General features: G+C 37.6%; 1 protein-coding gene across 1 annotated transcript in view; it reads right to left on the bottom strand.

Moving 5' to 3' along the window:
* The window catches only part of NRXN1 (neurexin 1), a 702,150-nt gene that overhangs the window by 90,401 nt on the left and 596,106 nt on the right, over nucleotides 1-15,643 (bottom strand). Inside the window, exons 17-18 of the mRNA XM_085325818.1 lie at nucleotides 7,324-7,413; nucleotides 5,590-5,909 (exon numbers count right to left, since the gene is read on the bottom strand). Coding sequence (XP_085181944.1) covers nucleotides 5,590-5,909; nucleotides 7,324-7,413 — 410 coding nt within the window. The remainder of the gene's footprint in view (nucleotides 1-5,589; nucleotides 5,910-7,323; nucleotides 7,414-15,643) is intronic.

Below are 15,643 nucleotides of genomic sequence, written 5' to 3'. Positions count from 1 at the left end.
GAACTGCAGACTGGTTTGGGTGAATGTCCAGAGGAAAAAGTAGTAGCAGTAGAGAGGCACAGAAAGCATCTACCTCCTGTACATAAGAGCAGACAACATAAACCATACAGCAGATAATGTTAAACTAATGCATTAAAGAAAGAGTGATGGAGAATACTCTTCTCCTATTAACTACACTGATTTCATGATTAATGTGCCTCCATAAAATAAATTAACATTTACCAACCTGCATAAAAGTGATGTAGTCAACAATTATTTTAAAAAATGAATGCTTTCAATGGAAAACACCCCTATCTTTTTAATATGTTTGATTTTAATTGGCTGGCAAAGTGCTGAGCCTAACCTGTCATTACTACTGCTAAGATGAATACCATTTAAATCCAATGCTTCAATATATGTAAAAAGAAACCCATACCCTTCACCTGATGTATGCTCTCCAAGGCAACTGACCAAATTTGAGTGCATCAATTTAATATGAAATTAATTTAATTTAATTCTGCTTGACCAAAAATCAGTGCCTATTGTTCCAAAACAAGCAATCATCTCACAGCATATTGCAACTGCTGGTTAAATGGCTTAGTGTTATTGATAAGAACAGACTTTGATGAGAACGAAGAGGACTGCCAGAACCCTTGTAAAAAATAAAAAAGCTATTTAGCACACAACTTTCAGAAATTATTTCCAATGCATGAGAGCAAGGGCCACGGTAAGGATGGGCTGTCATAATCAAATCTTTAGAAACAGATCAGAAATAAGCATATTGTTCTTGATTTACTATCACTCCATCTATAATTTCCAGTTAATATAGATCCACAAAGCCATGCCAAAGAGATACTAAAGGCCTGATTGAGCTATCCTAATTCAAGCAAAACCCATAGTCAAAGTCCTTTTGAAGCCTTTCTGCTTCTGCCAACTCTTGCAGTTTTTACTGCAAGCCTTGCAGTATTTGATGTTTTGCTTAACATTCTGGCTCCTGGAGTTACATAACATGCGAGTTTCTTTCTTTATTTTCAAAGTTCATTGCCTTTGTAATTGAATAGGAAAACTTGCAAATGAGCCTTTTAAGAATTGTTAAAAGTAACAGTAGCAACAGAAAAAACTTAAACTGTATTATTTTGCTGAATAATTTCATGAAGTGGATGATATTCTTAGGCCAAATTCATGATTTCTAAGCTTCAGTGCATATTTATGGCTAACCAAAAGTTGGCAATACATGCTTTCCTTTAACAGGAATTTTGTTCTTGAAACACGTTATGCTGGAGATTTCTTTTTGTGCTCAGTGCATGAATTTTCACATATTTTCATGCACTGAAGAAAGGCAAATTTTGAGAATGCCTTCTAAAAAGATAAATCATGTCTCTTTACTTACACTTCAGAAGAGGCCAGAGAGGATAAAAGCCGGGAACCTGCAGCCCATCTGGCTGTTGGAAGGAGCTAAGGGAGCTGCTCTCCCCCTTGCAGCATAGGGAAGTGAGGCAGCTCCCTTGATGCTCAGCTCCAGCCCTGGTGGCCACCACTTCTCCCAAGTGCCAATGGTGAAGAGCAGTGTAGAGAAAACCTCCCATTCACCATCTAGGCTCTTTTTTGTGCATCAGTCACCCAATGGGGCTGTCCAGTCCTCAGACTGCCTGCTCCAAAGAGCGCATTAGTCTACACGTTGAGCCTACAGGACAACTGCTGCTCCAGGACAGCTCACTTCAGGAGCCTTGAACAAAAAAACAACTAGTAAATTATTCCATGATGGCTCTAACTCTGCGTGTATCTTGTTGCACAGAAACACCTCACTACTTTCGTACTTCCTCTTCCTCCCATCTAATAATTTCTATCTTTTTTTCCTTACCTAATACTTTTTGTTTATTCTGTAAGCTATTTGAGGCAGAGGCTGTCACTTCCTATGTGTTTAGGCAGTGCCTTGCACAAAGGCTGGACAGCTCGAGATGGTATTAGAATCAGAGAGCGGGGTGGGATTTTCAAGGCAATAAGGAAAATCAGACATTCACCTACCACCGACATTCAATAGGTTTTGAGTACCTTTCTCCCCTTTGAAAATCTACATTCACGAGTATAATAATTAAGATACCTGCTGTCACCAAAACACCCATTGTTAAAATATGACACAGCCTCTGAGTAAGGAAAACCTTCATTTAGAGCAGAGTCACTAACAAAAAGCATTTTCTTCCAGAGGCACGAAGACCTCATTTGCCTGGAGTCATGCACAACAGTATTCAACGTACGTTTTGGAGGTATCATGTTTGTCTTGTTATATCAGTGCAGTAGTTAGATATCTGCTGAGAAGTACTCACTTGAATTTAAGCATTAACATCGTAGGTTTTTTAAAAGAACATTTCCTATAAATAGAGATTTAAATGATCTTCTTTAAGTAAGTATTGTAATCTTTAATTGAATTCAAGACCTCTCCAAATGGAGCAAACAATCTCTGACAGATTAGATCATTTGCTTCTGTTCTATTTCAGACATGCACTGGTTTGTATTAATGTAAGCTTCTTTCATTAGCAATTGCTGTTCAGCTGCATATTTGCTTTAGTAACCTAATTAATGTCAGAAAGGTAACTTTTCTTCTTTTGCATTACAGCATGTCAATGTAGTTGACACTCTTGGAGAGGTTATGTATAAATACAAATCAGAAAAATATCTAAAGGACAAAAATGAAACACCGATATTAAAGGACATTTTCCATGAGATGGTGAGTGCCTTCATCTCCCCCTGACATCAAGATGGCCTATGATTGCTCAGCACTCAGCAGGACTGAGCCTTGGGAGTCCTATGGGTCACTAGCACAGAAATTATTACACGCTGGAAGAATAAGAAAACAGGTATTAATGAAGAGAAGAAATTATGTCCTTAATTTGATTTAGTAGCTTCTAGGTCTGAGTTTGTTGCATGAATAACGTAGCAACCTCCAGACAAATTTCAGTTTTGACACTGTGATCTTATCAATTTCTTCAAATCAAATCACAGGCATGATCGCAAACTACAGTTCAGTGCAGTCTATGACTGAATGTACAGTCATAATCCAAACACAGATCCTACAAGGTAGAATATTTAGACCTAGCTAAAGCAAGCCACCGTGGCTTATGAATGCTCAGTTTTAGACTCAGCATGCCGCATGCTGTAACTGCACTGAACACTAGCCACATTTTCTTCTGAAGGGTTAACTTCAGGCTCTTAGATACAGAAATGGCCCTACCAAGCTATTTGGAATGGGCTGCTTTGAGGACTTGTAAGGCTGATCTCAACTTCCGCCCTCAGAAGATGATTTGCAGAGATGCTGTGTGCCTAAGGAAGCTGGGATGTGCCAGCAGCTCTGGATGTCAGGTCATCACCCTTTGCTCATAACATTTTGGATGTACTCAGCCGAGCCAAGAGGGGACGAGGGACTGCTGTGGTGGCACTGGGGTCCCTCTGCTGCACTGGCAGTGAGGTGCTCCTAAAAATATTGCGTATGCACTCTGATAGAGTTGGTATGAACATTATTTCAGGCACCACAGTCTGGAAAACAGAAAATCTTTGGAAGATCTTTTTGCCTAATCATCTGTTTTCCCATTTCTGCAAAAATGACAGCTTGCCGTAACTGTTAGCTTAAGAAACCCTTTTTTCCCCAGAAATGCCATCAGAATACTTCCACAAGAAGAACGTCAGTGACTAAACATCCAAACCAGGGAATTAAACATACTGAGGGATGTGCCCAGAAACTGAAGCCAACTGGCAAAGCAATCGTATCAGTTAGCTCCCTTAGCCCACAGATCACAGGAGGTGCCAGCTGGGAATGGGCCCTCTGACCTCAAGTTATGGTAGGGGGATACTGCAAATTGGTAGAAGCCGAAAGCACACTATTAGAACAGTTTAATTTCGTCTTATAATAATTTATTAGCATCGATTTAGTTTAAATTCTTCTATGAGGACACTGTGCCTGCACTTTTAGGTGCACATCTTTCTCTGTGCAAACTTGATGAGGTCTTACATTGCTTTGTAAAATACTGAGATCTGCCTAGCTGGATAATAAAGTGAGAGATGCTATTTAAAACAGAACTAATAACAAAAAAAATTAAAAAAATTAAAGAAAATTAAAATAAAAAAAATTAAAGAAAATTTAAGCCTATTTTACTAAAAACACTGTAGCTTATGACAACAAGCATTAAAAAATGCTACCTATGCTTCATAATGGATGCGATTTTTCTGAGACAGCCATTTCCATGTATCTGTAGCTGAGTTTTACTTGCCTTTTTTCTCATGCTTTTTAAGTATGCAAGTAAAATTGCATTAAATTTACGTTAATTTAAATATACAAGTCAGAAATTTTAAATCTAAATGTTCTGCTTCATTTTATAAAATAAAAAATAATAATTTTTACTTTTGCATCACCACAGTTTTCCGTGTGATATAGTGTAAAAATCTACTAGACAGAAAAGCTGAAGCATCGAGTCCGATGCCCTGATCAAATTCAATGAGTTGAGGCTTTACACAGAAAACAGGCAACTTAACCCCAGCCTCCCAGTCTAATCAGCACGTTCTTCTCCATTCTTGAGGAAACCAACCTCATTCATCATGTCACACTGTTGTTCCTCCCTACGGCCCCGTGACACTTTCTTTACTCCTTGTCCTACTTCTAGATCTCAGAGCAGAGTCGCCAGGGCTTAATGGCACAGTTGGGTTCACAAGCAAGAACATAGGAAAAGGTTTTGGCAATGTACATCTTTTGTTTTAAACATTTCAAGTGCAGAATAAATGCAAAAGAATCTTCCCTGCCACAGAAACAGCCTGTTAAGTTACAGGTTCTTAAAGCATAAAGTCTGAATGCCGTAACTCAAGATATCCACAAGTTAGGTATTAAGGTACTTATTTTACTCACTTGTTTTTCCCTCTCCTTTTTCAGATAATTAAATTCCCCCATAAATAATACAGAGATTCTGACAAATTCTGAAAGCTACTAAATATATCACTAAATTCATGAGATGCAAATAGCCTCAAAAGCCAGTAAACAACATTTGCCAACTTGGAGTCTGAGTCTCACAGGGTGCACAACACTCAATTCCCGTTGTAGCCTCTCCTGAGATACTCTGCCTGGGTAGATTCTCCATCTTGGGACTGCAGAAAGTGCTAATGCTCACTTTCCCAACCTCTGCCAACTTTTTGCCTTCACATCTCCTTCCTGTTGTCTCTTCAAACTGACTGTCATTTCTGTATCTCATGGATAAACTCACCACTGTATTTCCTTACCTCTAATTCCCTAAATCCTCCATTTCTACATTGAAACCAGCCAGTGCTAGACACCAAAGGAAGAAACAGTACTTAAAAATACACAACATGATGCAGCTAGATAACTGGGGTACTTTAGGATAATAAAATTCTGAACAGGTAGGTAGGTTAGCCCAATTTAGAGTAACAGCAAGGTCCTCCCTTTCCTTCTAAGTGCTAATCAAAATTATATCCATGGGCAACTTAAGATTTTTTATCAGAAATACATGCATTCCTCCCATATGAGCAATTTCACCTGCAGAGTGAATGAGATGTAGGAGGCCATACTCAACGGCGAGAAAACACGTGCAAAACACACGAAAGCTGACTAACCTGACCAATGGGTTCTTTCGTCGGGGTCTTTCCTCTCCTCACGGTGCTCGTGGCCAACGTCGTGGTTGTTTCCATGACCGACGTCGACATTTCAGACTGCATCGCTGTGGCTGTGGACTCGGTTGTCATAGAGGAAGGCACTTCACCAACAAGTCTCACGTTTCCCTCTATTAAGATGTTGGCATCGTTTTCGGCTGCCATATTCAAAACTTTCAAGCCATTGTAGTAAAGACCAGAGAGCTGGCCTTGGAATGGATGGCCACGTTCCTTGCCTCCAATTTTTATGGTTGCTTGGCTATTGAAGATTGTGAGCTGACGCCCTGCAAAGATAATATTATATACATGCAAAAATGTTGACTGTGAACTCTATACTCTACGAGGATGATAACAGATTTTCATGGGGTGAGTAATGAGAGCAATAAACTATAAGAAAAGGATTTGACTCATAATTCATTGCTTTTTAATGAGGTGTCCATGAAATGCATACATTTTGAGAGTATTTGCATTTTCTTAATTCATCGTGTTTTGGGACTTTTTGCTAAAAGGCCAATCAAATCTGTTTGCAAATGTGTTTATTACTACAAATGAAACCTTTCTCCCTTTTACCTGAAAGCAGTGTAAAGCTTTTTGGTGGGTGTCAAGAATGCCAAGTTGCTAATTCCTTAAGATTACTTTTTCTTCAAAACTGTCAGCATTTCAAAGATTTTTCCACGCAACATAGGGGCTACAGCTTTTAAGTACGTACACGTGAGTTTATGTATGTATACACATATATAAATATGTATATATACACACACAGAGTTTATATATATGCAAACGTCTCTACGTTAAGTGAATTTTAAAGAATGTTATGCAGTAATCATAGCTATAAGCAAATAAAATAGCTATATTTTAATTAAATGTTTCCTTTTTGTATTTAAATGTTTACTTTCTTCGTCATACACACTGAAAAGAAACACATGGTTCACACTGAGTATCTCAGAGGCAGAGAATTCAAAAATAAATGTCTGATTGGCTTTCAGCAAGGCAATCAATTAAAATAAAAGATTTTAGATGTAAAGGCGACTTCAGAAATGATACACATACCGATGGAGAAATCATGGCACATTTCCATTAAACAGAGAAAACCTCAGCAACAGTACCACTCTTATTAAATAGAATAGTCACTTTAGCAGATTGGTTTCTGCTCATGAAAAGCATGCACACAACTTTAAGTTCGGGTTTAATTAGTGTTTGTTCCAAAATCCCCTTAGAAGGTTGCAAACGTTAAAGGGACTTCATTTTGACTGGCAATTCATATTGCCCACTATTTAAGATACCTACAGTTTAAACAAATTTTTGTTTCAGGACCATAATGAAGATATCGTAACTACATATATTTTTAGTTAATAATTTAGATGCTGGAACATGTAACATAATCTATGAATGATTTATCATTTTTGGTTAATGTTTGCTATGAGTACCTTCATAGATTGAGTTAGTGGATTATATTTAACAGTCCCTTTAACCTTAAGTTAACAGGGTAAGATTATTAAACAGCTGGTACTTCTAGAAATGTAGAGAAATTATTATACAAGGTATGCAAATATTACTCTATATTTTACTTTTTTAAAATTTGTTTTTAATTTAGTTTTACTGAAATTTATTTTTTATGTTTATTAGTGTTACAATGAAGCACTACTTGGTTATGTTCAAATTATTTTTTTATTTGAAGTTTTAATCAATGTTTTTTACCTTTGTCGAGTAGCCATTCATCAACTACTCGACCAAGTCGATATGGAATTCGCTGTCTAGCAATCGCCAGGCGCTCGTTATCATTGTTTCCTTTAAAGTTTAAAGAGACATTTCATAGGTTAAAATCTGTAAGGTCAAAGGTTAAAAGTTAATACTTAAAGCTTGAGCTATACAGTTGCCACATGATTTTTTGAAATTTGGAATTTTAAAAAGTGCTACCTAGAACATTTCATGGTTCAGACTTTTCATTCATTCATTTATTTTATTTTAGCAAACAAAATTATTCCTATGTTAATTGAAAATTAGAAATCTGCATTTGAGCTAGGTTATTAAACTTATATTATAGACAGACCCAAAAAACAAATTTAAACATCATAGAATGGCTTTACAAAAAATGATCATTGACCTCAGGGTTTTGTCTGTTTTGATGTTTCTTATTAACTAGTTAAACATGTTCAGGTGAAACAGGTTTAATTTTTCAAAAGACATCCAACCTCTCACTCCAGGTTAGTCATTTAAAGAAGAACACAAGCCTTAATCACTGTCTAAGGCACACTTACTTCTGCTGTCTAGAAAGAGACCTTCCATAACTTATTTCCTAGTCAGAAAAAATACATTCTCATTCACTTGATTTAAATAAATTCCAGAGAGTCAAATATACCGTACAGAACAGATCACGGTATCCACCATTTGTACACTCTAACAGGACACGTTGACAACGTCTTTTACTGAAGGAACACCAAGGCTTTGACAAAAGTGACTTAATGACAGGTAACCTGGTTCTGAAATGCAGCAGAATTAAGAAGTTTAGTAAGAGGCCATCTTTAGTGGGGTTTCATAAATTAAGAGCTACCCAGAACTCAGCAATGCAAAACACAGACTTGGCATATTTGCAAACTGTAGCTACTCTTAGTCTGTGCAGAGAACTTTGACTGCTTACAATAAAACAATGAGAGATAAAATAAGGCCTATATAGCCAGCAAAATATCAGACAACCAGGATATTTAGAACATTCCTTTAAATAGCTATTTCCAATTATAGATTTTTGTCTTTTAATGATACAGGTATGATCCCTTAGAAAACCCTCCATGCATCACTGTCTTCTATTTACAACACTTCTCAGGAGAACGGCAAACCTAAGTACTTCCATGAACATACAGGTTTTTGGCAGTGGTATCATTTCAGACCAACAATACCTTTTCCTTCCACTGTATTGGTTCATACTAGTTAAGAATCTGAGAAATAAGAAAATCCAGATGAGTAAAAAGTAGTCATTCCTAATTTGAGTCCCAAATCACAGTCAATCTTATTACTCAAACGTGCAAATTCTCTTTGACTTCAACCAGCAAGCATCCTTTATCTGCAGTGGAAATGGTAAATACAGGACAGTGTAGTCCATGTAGCGCTCAAGAATACACGTATGTGAGCTAACAGGATCCTACTGCTAATTACCAAAACAAAGTATCCAGATTCAGGAACTTCATCCCAGGGTAGCAGGAAAGATCTGTACTGTAGTCCCCAGAAATAGCAAGAGCAACAGCTTCTGTTCCAAAAAACAGTGTTGATTCTATGCAGATACGTTTTCTGCAGAGACACAGACTGTTACTTACCCTGTTTCATGTCTCCTTCATTTGCTTTACCACGGAAACAGTTCACTATGCCAGAAACTGATACATTTCTTTGGAGAGATACCCTTTTCCCATCCACGTTTCAATATACCATGTGAATTTCTATATGCATTAAAAACTGCGTGTATATCTATAAAAATACATGCATATATATTATTTCATATTTATATTTTACTCTGCTCTCAAATTCTAAAAGCATTCTGTATAAAGCAATAATTTAGGGAAATTTTTCTTTTTCTTCCTTTCCAAAAAGTAAACATTTAGAATAAGGGGCTTCAGAACATGGCCTTTGTGATGTTGTGAGAATACAGATTTTTTTTTTTCCCTGTTATCATCCTTAAAAATCACAGTTCTTCACCCTGGACCTGAAACTGGCTCCTTCACAAACTCCCTGTGACTAAATGGAAATTTGAGAAGTACAGGAAAAATGTTAGAGATTTCATGTGCTCAGCACAGGAATAAAGACAAGCAAATACAGTTCCCCATGTTTTCTTTTCACAGATTTTATGCTCTGTTGTAATATACATATATAAACAATATATACACACACATACACACACATACATACATACACACACAGACCAGTGGGTTAACAATTGACATTCCCTGACAGCTAGTTGTTTTTAACATGATGTCTAGCTTTTCAGTAAGATGTTTATACAGCTTTTACTGAGACATTATCAGTTGATTCAGCAAATAAGTAAGAGAATATCCCATTTCCAGACGGTTTACTTAAAAATGAATCAGTTTTGTTCTTAGGTTTTTTTTTCTATATTTAAAAAAGGGGGGAGTCACCTACATCGCTTATTAAAAAAAAATCCTAAATTATTCAAAAGAGGGTTTTGAGTGCACAGAATTCCCTAAAGCAATGGGGGGGGGGGGGAAGTCTCACAGAAGCAGCTCATCAGATTCATTGACTACTTACTACGAGATAAATCACATAAATAAATGTTCCCCAGAGCGCAGAAAAATCACAAAGTCGTGTCAGAATGAAACAATACTCGCAACATTATACACTGAGAAAGAATTAAATGTTATGGTGTTGAACCAGCCACTGGGTGTAAGTCGGGAACAGTAGGTGGAAGGACACCCTGTGGTCACCCAGTCTAGCCCCCTATTACTACACCTTGCCTGTACTGTAACTCTCTTGCTAACACTGATTCATCCTGGACCAGGTTTATTGATCCCTCCACTCCTATGTGGCAGCTGCTCCAGGACAGCTCCATAGTGACTGTGGAAACTCCGCTGTGAATTACCAGTATAAATTTAGTCCTGGCCAGTTTATACATTTCTTGGAATTATTTCATTAAAAAGTCCATACAGAGTATGGTTTTTGAGAATACTGCACCCTATTATAATGCAATTCCATCTATAAATTATATTTTATCCTAGAGTGCAGCAGTCTTATGCCACTGGGGGCTAAATACAAATGAAAAGCAAGGAAATAGCCATTTGATTTGTAAAGGTCACACAAAAAAATAATTGCTGATTACATCAGCCCATCCCTCACCATGGAAAAATTGCATAGTCAAATGCATCTCAATTTGACTCTATTATATTAGCTTAAATTCTTCTAGTATATAATATAAATGGAAGGGCTAAGAGCTCTGCAACTTCAGTTTGAAGAACATATAAGTTTACAAATAAATAAAACTAGTAGACACATAGGTGACTTGAGTATATTCAGAAAATTTGATACCACAAAATTAACAAGTAGCATTAAAATAATGGAAATAACATAAAAGAAAGAAAAATCCTATTACTACATTGTGAAAAGCACACATCTTTTCAATAACTGCCTCTTTCTGAAGAGCTGTTTTGGGTCAGCTACAATAAATCTGGATAGGCTCACTGAATTCAGTAAAACTATATATGTTTACTTTATCTGGTGATCTCATTCCCTGTAGGGAAAATATAGACACCTCATATTGTTTTTTGCAGAGGTATTCATTGCACATTTTCCATGACCTTTTTATCCTATTTTTATCAGTACAGTGAACTATAAGGAACTTCTTCAGTAAAAACAACTTTCAAGCAGGTTACTTAAACATTTTCATATCCTAAATAAACCTGTGGCTTCGAGATTTTATTTCTGTTACCCTTATGAAAGACAACGTGCTTTGGCACACATGCTTTTCAACAGTTATTCACAGAAAACTACTAACATGCCTAAAGAACAATATGCCTAAACTTTAAATTGTAGACAGCTATGTGATTTTTTGGCATGACGCTTCTTGGTTATATGGATGAGATTTCTTTGGTTAAAAAAGCTGAGTACAAATGAATCAATCAGGATGTGCACTGTGACATTGTCTACCGTGATTGAATTCTAGATGGCTTCATTCTTCCACCAAATAGATAATATTTTGTCACAACACAACATTAATTCTGTATGAGCAGAAAGACTTCAAGGGAATAACAATAATTTCAAGAATCAAGGTAAGCAGAGAGGAGCAGCAAAGGTCCTTGTGGTAAGATTGAGAAGAAACAGTCCAAGAAAACCTTAATCATACCTTTATATCTATAGGTCAGCTGGGACAGACCAACTATGTGAACTTCACTAATATGTATTTTATCCCTCCTGATTTATTATATTGTCAGTGTAGGAGTGTAATTCCATTTTGTTCTCTGAAATAAAGGTGTCAGTTATTGATGTGAAATTGCAGCATCCTTGAAAGAGAGTAAGAAGGTTGAAAATTGAGAGTCTGTGAAGAACAACCTAAAGACTAGAGAATATTTTCTTTGAAACAAACCCTTTAACAGAATACAAATTCACCTTGTTAATTCTAGCGATCCATTAGGGAAATGAGTAACACAAAACGATGAAACCACAGTCTACCACCATTTATAGATGCCTCCCCCCTCCAATTTTGCTCCTTATGACCCTGGCACTGCTGTTTCTGAATCGTGTCCCTCCTGATATCAGCAAGAGTCTTCTCAGAGGAAAGCAGAGACCCATATCGTTCCTCCAGATGCAGTTAGGCAAGAAACCTGACTGAAAGCAACTGCACAACATGAGAAGACACCTTGGAGGCTCTGCTGTATACAGGCAAACAGTCCTTCTGTTCCCAGTTCACAAGCTGTTTCATGGACCAAGCTAGGAAATAAAAGCACAGCTTAACTGATACTTGGTAATGGCCCATAATAAAGTTCTTTCTAATCATACATTAATTACTGTGTATGCACACCAATATATTTATGTTAGAATAAACTGAAAACATAAAACTGTGGTCTAAAATTTGTATAACACGTGATATCGTACATGCTGCCTGCCTCTCCCCAGCAGAAGAGGGAGTGATATTGTGTTATCAGCTGCAAGCACAACTTGCACATGTAACGCTGCTGTTCATACTGGCTCCATTTCTTGGCTATACATTGATGCTTTCACTGTTGTCACAGCCCCAACATAAATTGGATGTTAACAATATGATAGACTCAGACTGTAATGAGCTTTGAGTAGCCAGTATACAGACATTCTCTAAAGCTATAATAAGATTCAGATTTAATTACTGTCTTCAGCTGTCATCTAAGGAACTCAGTGGCTTTGTCTACATTGCTCTGTTTGATCAAGACCCCTTAGAGAGGCCATTTGGGCTACAGCTCCTTGCCTGAATGTACGCTGCAGACCCAGAATGTGTCTCTAGACTTCCCCTCTGCATTGTACTGTGAGTGGGGTGTCTGAGGGCATAACCTTACTTCACCTGCCACCGTAGATCCCTAGCAAAGCCTTACCCCTAATAAACCTAGCTCCTAAACAATCTGCAGCACTGTGATCCTGCCTGCTACCTTCACAGACAGCCCTACTATTATCCACAAGTATCTTAAACTTGGCAGCCATCAGTAGCTTGCCTTTATGCCTGCAAAGCTTAACATCTTGGATTCAGGATAAACAGACCTGAGATTGGGTTGGATGGGGCAGAGGACTAGGGATCCAGGTGAGCTCAGCAAATCACTGTGCTTGTGGGACACTGATACTGTCCTGACCTGTATTTCTGATGAGTGCTCCGAGTCAACTAGCTATTTGATCCAGGAATGCAAAAGTTCTAGATGGATCAGATACAGCTGTGTGCCTTTTTATGTCCCTAAAATAGGCCACCCACCACTATCTGTTACAGTCTAGAGGAGGAGAAGGAACTGCAATAGATAGGCTAAAGTAGTAAAGAGGAAGAGCAGACCTTTGTAACAGATGCACAGACCACTTGTGTCAGGACTTTTCCCACTTATCTGTGTATCCACATGTTCTTGCATACTGGACATCATTACCACTGTTCAAAACAAAGCAATTGCCCAGGTAAAGGAGGAGTGCAGACAGGCCTGGATAGAGTATGCACTCGCTGAAATCCTGCATGTACGATGAACGTCACAATGTGAGTGATCTCTGTTGTCCCAGGTTCTGATGGGAAAGTTGCTAGGAAATTAGGTTTCTTTGGTAATCCTGCTCCAGGTGTTTAGTTGGCTAACATAAAACAAGAACCAAAGAACAAGGACAGAGAAATAAGCACTTTGTCTCCGAAAACCCAGAAGATAGAGAGAACACAGGTGCTCTTTCCATGTTGGACCATGAAGGTGTTGGCACAGCACTTCAGCACGGACTCTGTCCACACCCTTGTTTAGTTCACACTGGCAGACTAAAACCTCAGGCAGTGTCATTCCAAGTGTGGGACTGCTCAGAGCACCTGGGGAATTTCTCTCTTCTCATTTTAATTACATTGTTTTATGATACTGTCAAGGATGCTCCAGGGCCACCTGGAGTGAGGACAATCAAGGAATTGACTTCAAGAATCCTATAGAGGACACTTTTACAGAGCTATATGGATGTTAACTATATAGGAGTTAGAGGAATGGACCTATTAACAGGAATTTTAGGTAGGGTGTACACTCAATACAGTTAAAACACATCAACAATAGCAGGAAAACCTTAAAATATCCTCTGATAGTTCCTAGCTCCCCAAAGTGACAGTGGTCTCTTTTGGAACATTTCAGGTTCCTGCTTAGCCTAAGGCACTGAAAGCTAGATACCCTTAAGGTTGATTTTGGTCTCCACCAGTGTTCAAAAGGAAGGTAGACAAAAATTCTAGAATGTATATTTTTTTCCTGTTGAACATATTCTGCTCACAGAATGACTGACAGCAGTCTTCATGGCAGAGTATTCTGCCATTCATTAGCGGTTTGTAATATAGCTAAACACAAAGCAAGAACTTAGGCTGCCTTGAAACAGAAATCCATTCCCAGACTGACTGAAAGATATATATGTAGCTTGATTCCCAGTCCACTATCTTCCCTGATGCTACAAACTGCACTCAAACATCTCATGCTCACCTGCAAGCTCTGTGCTTCAAGCTTGCAAATTAAGTATACCAATCTTAAATCATATTCTAAAATTTGCAATGTGATGAAACTGAGATCTCTCATTAGCCTTTCAGGGAAATCTGAACCTTTGCTTTATATCAACTACCTTCTGGCCTGTTTTGTTTTTGATTATTTTTCCCTGGATTACTAATTAATTAAGCTAAGAATGTTCTCTTCCTGCTCTCACTTCCTCACTATAATGCAATATCTTTCTTGGTTTGCGCAGTGCTGGATTGCTTACGCTGAGAGATTGGTGTATTATATCAAAAGCAAGCAAGAGAAGATGAAAAGCAACAAGGAGAAGATAAGAAAACACAGGACTTGTCTGATAAATTACAGGTCATATTCTGTTATCAGGCTTTTTAGAAAGATCTTTTGTACTGCCTGTGCAGCATTTAAGGAGCTAATATTGTATGGCTGCTGCTAAAATAGGCAGGAAAATTGATAGAAATCATTAAAGAGCAAGATTAAAGTATAAAAAATGAATTGTTATAAGTACAGTACCATGCCCCACATCATTCTGAGAGTGACATTTTGCAGTTCTCTAAGGTAAAAGGACTCGGAACTGTTTCTAAATCATAATGTCACAGCATTTATGGTTACTTTTCCTATAGAAATTTAACCAGAAGTTGGCTGTAATCTGGTTCTTATTCAAAAGGTTTTCAGTAACTGAAAAATGGAGGATATTTCAACTCTACTGTATCTAAAATTACCTAAGTCTGAGATAGCAACCACGCAATATGTTCTTTAGACTCTCACTGAGGCAGCAATCTAGACGATCTTCATTTCATGTTAGCAAAGAGCTGCTATATAGAATGTCTCTTGACAGAAATAATACTCACATTATATAAATGAACAGTGGCAAATGGAAAATACTGTGCTCAGCTCTTACTTTAAATTTCTATTGGCCTGCATCCCCTTGAGTATCTGGTACTCAAGTAGAAGCCATCAATAAGAAAAGTCTGGTTAACTATGCACGAGTTTCCCTAATTAAGTTTAACTGTACTGCAAGTGCTGAGGACAGAATAGGACACACTGTCAAAAGGTCATTGCTGATATCATTGCATTTTATTGTATTTAATGAAAAAATTAAAAGCTTGGAGAAATTCTACATATTTTAAATGTATTACTTCTGGATCACTGGCAACACTAAAAAACATTTGAAACAATTGAAAAAATCTCCTAGGGTTAAACCTTGTACTTGGTTATGTAATTTATAAGAGAAAATAGAGTTTGGCCTTCATTTGTGTTCAGCTAAGCCACTGCAATTGCACCGGCCTAGTAGGCTCTTTGGAGGGAACGTAGGGTGCAGCACGAACAATTTCACGTTCATTACATGACCA

This window comes from Rhea americana, unplaced genomic scaffold (genome assembly GCF_003343005.1).
Source record: "Rhea americana isolate MKP2758 unplaced genomic scaffold, rheAme1 scaffold_123, whole genome shotgun sequence".
NCBI lineage: Eukaryota > Metazoa > Chordata > Aves > Rheiformes > Rheidae > Rhea > Rhea americana.
The sequence above is the reverse complement of the archived record's forward strand: the minus strand, read 5'-3'. Positions and strand labels throughout refer to the sequence as shown.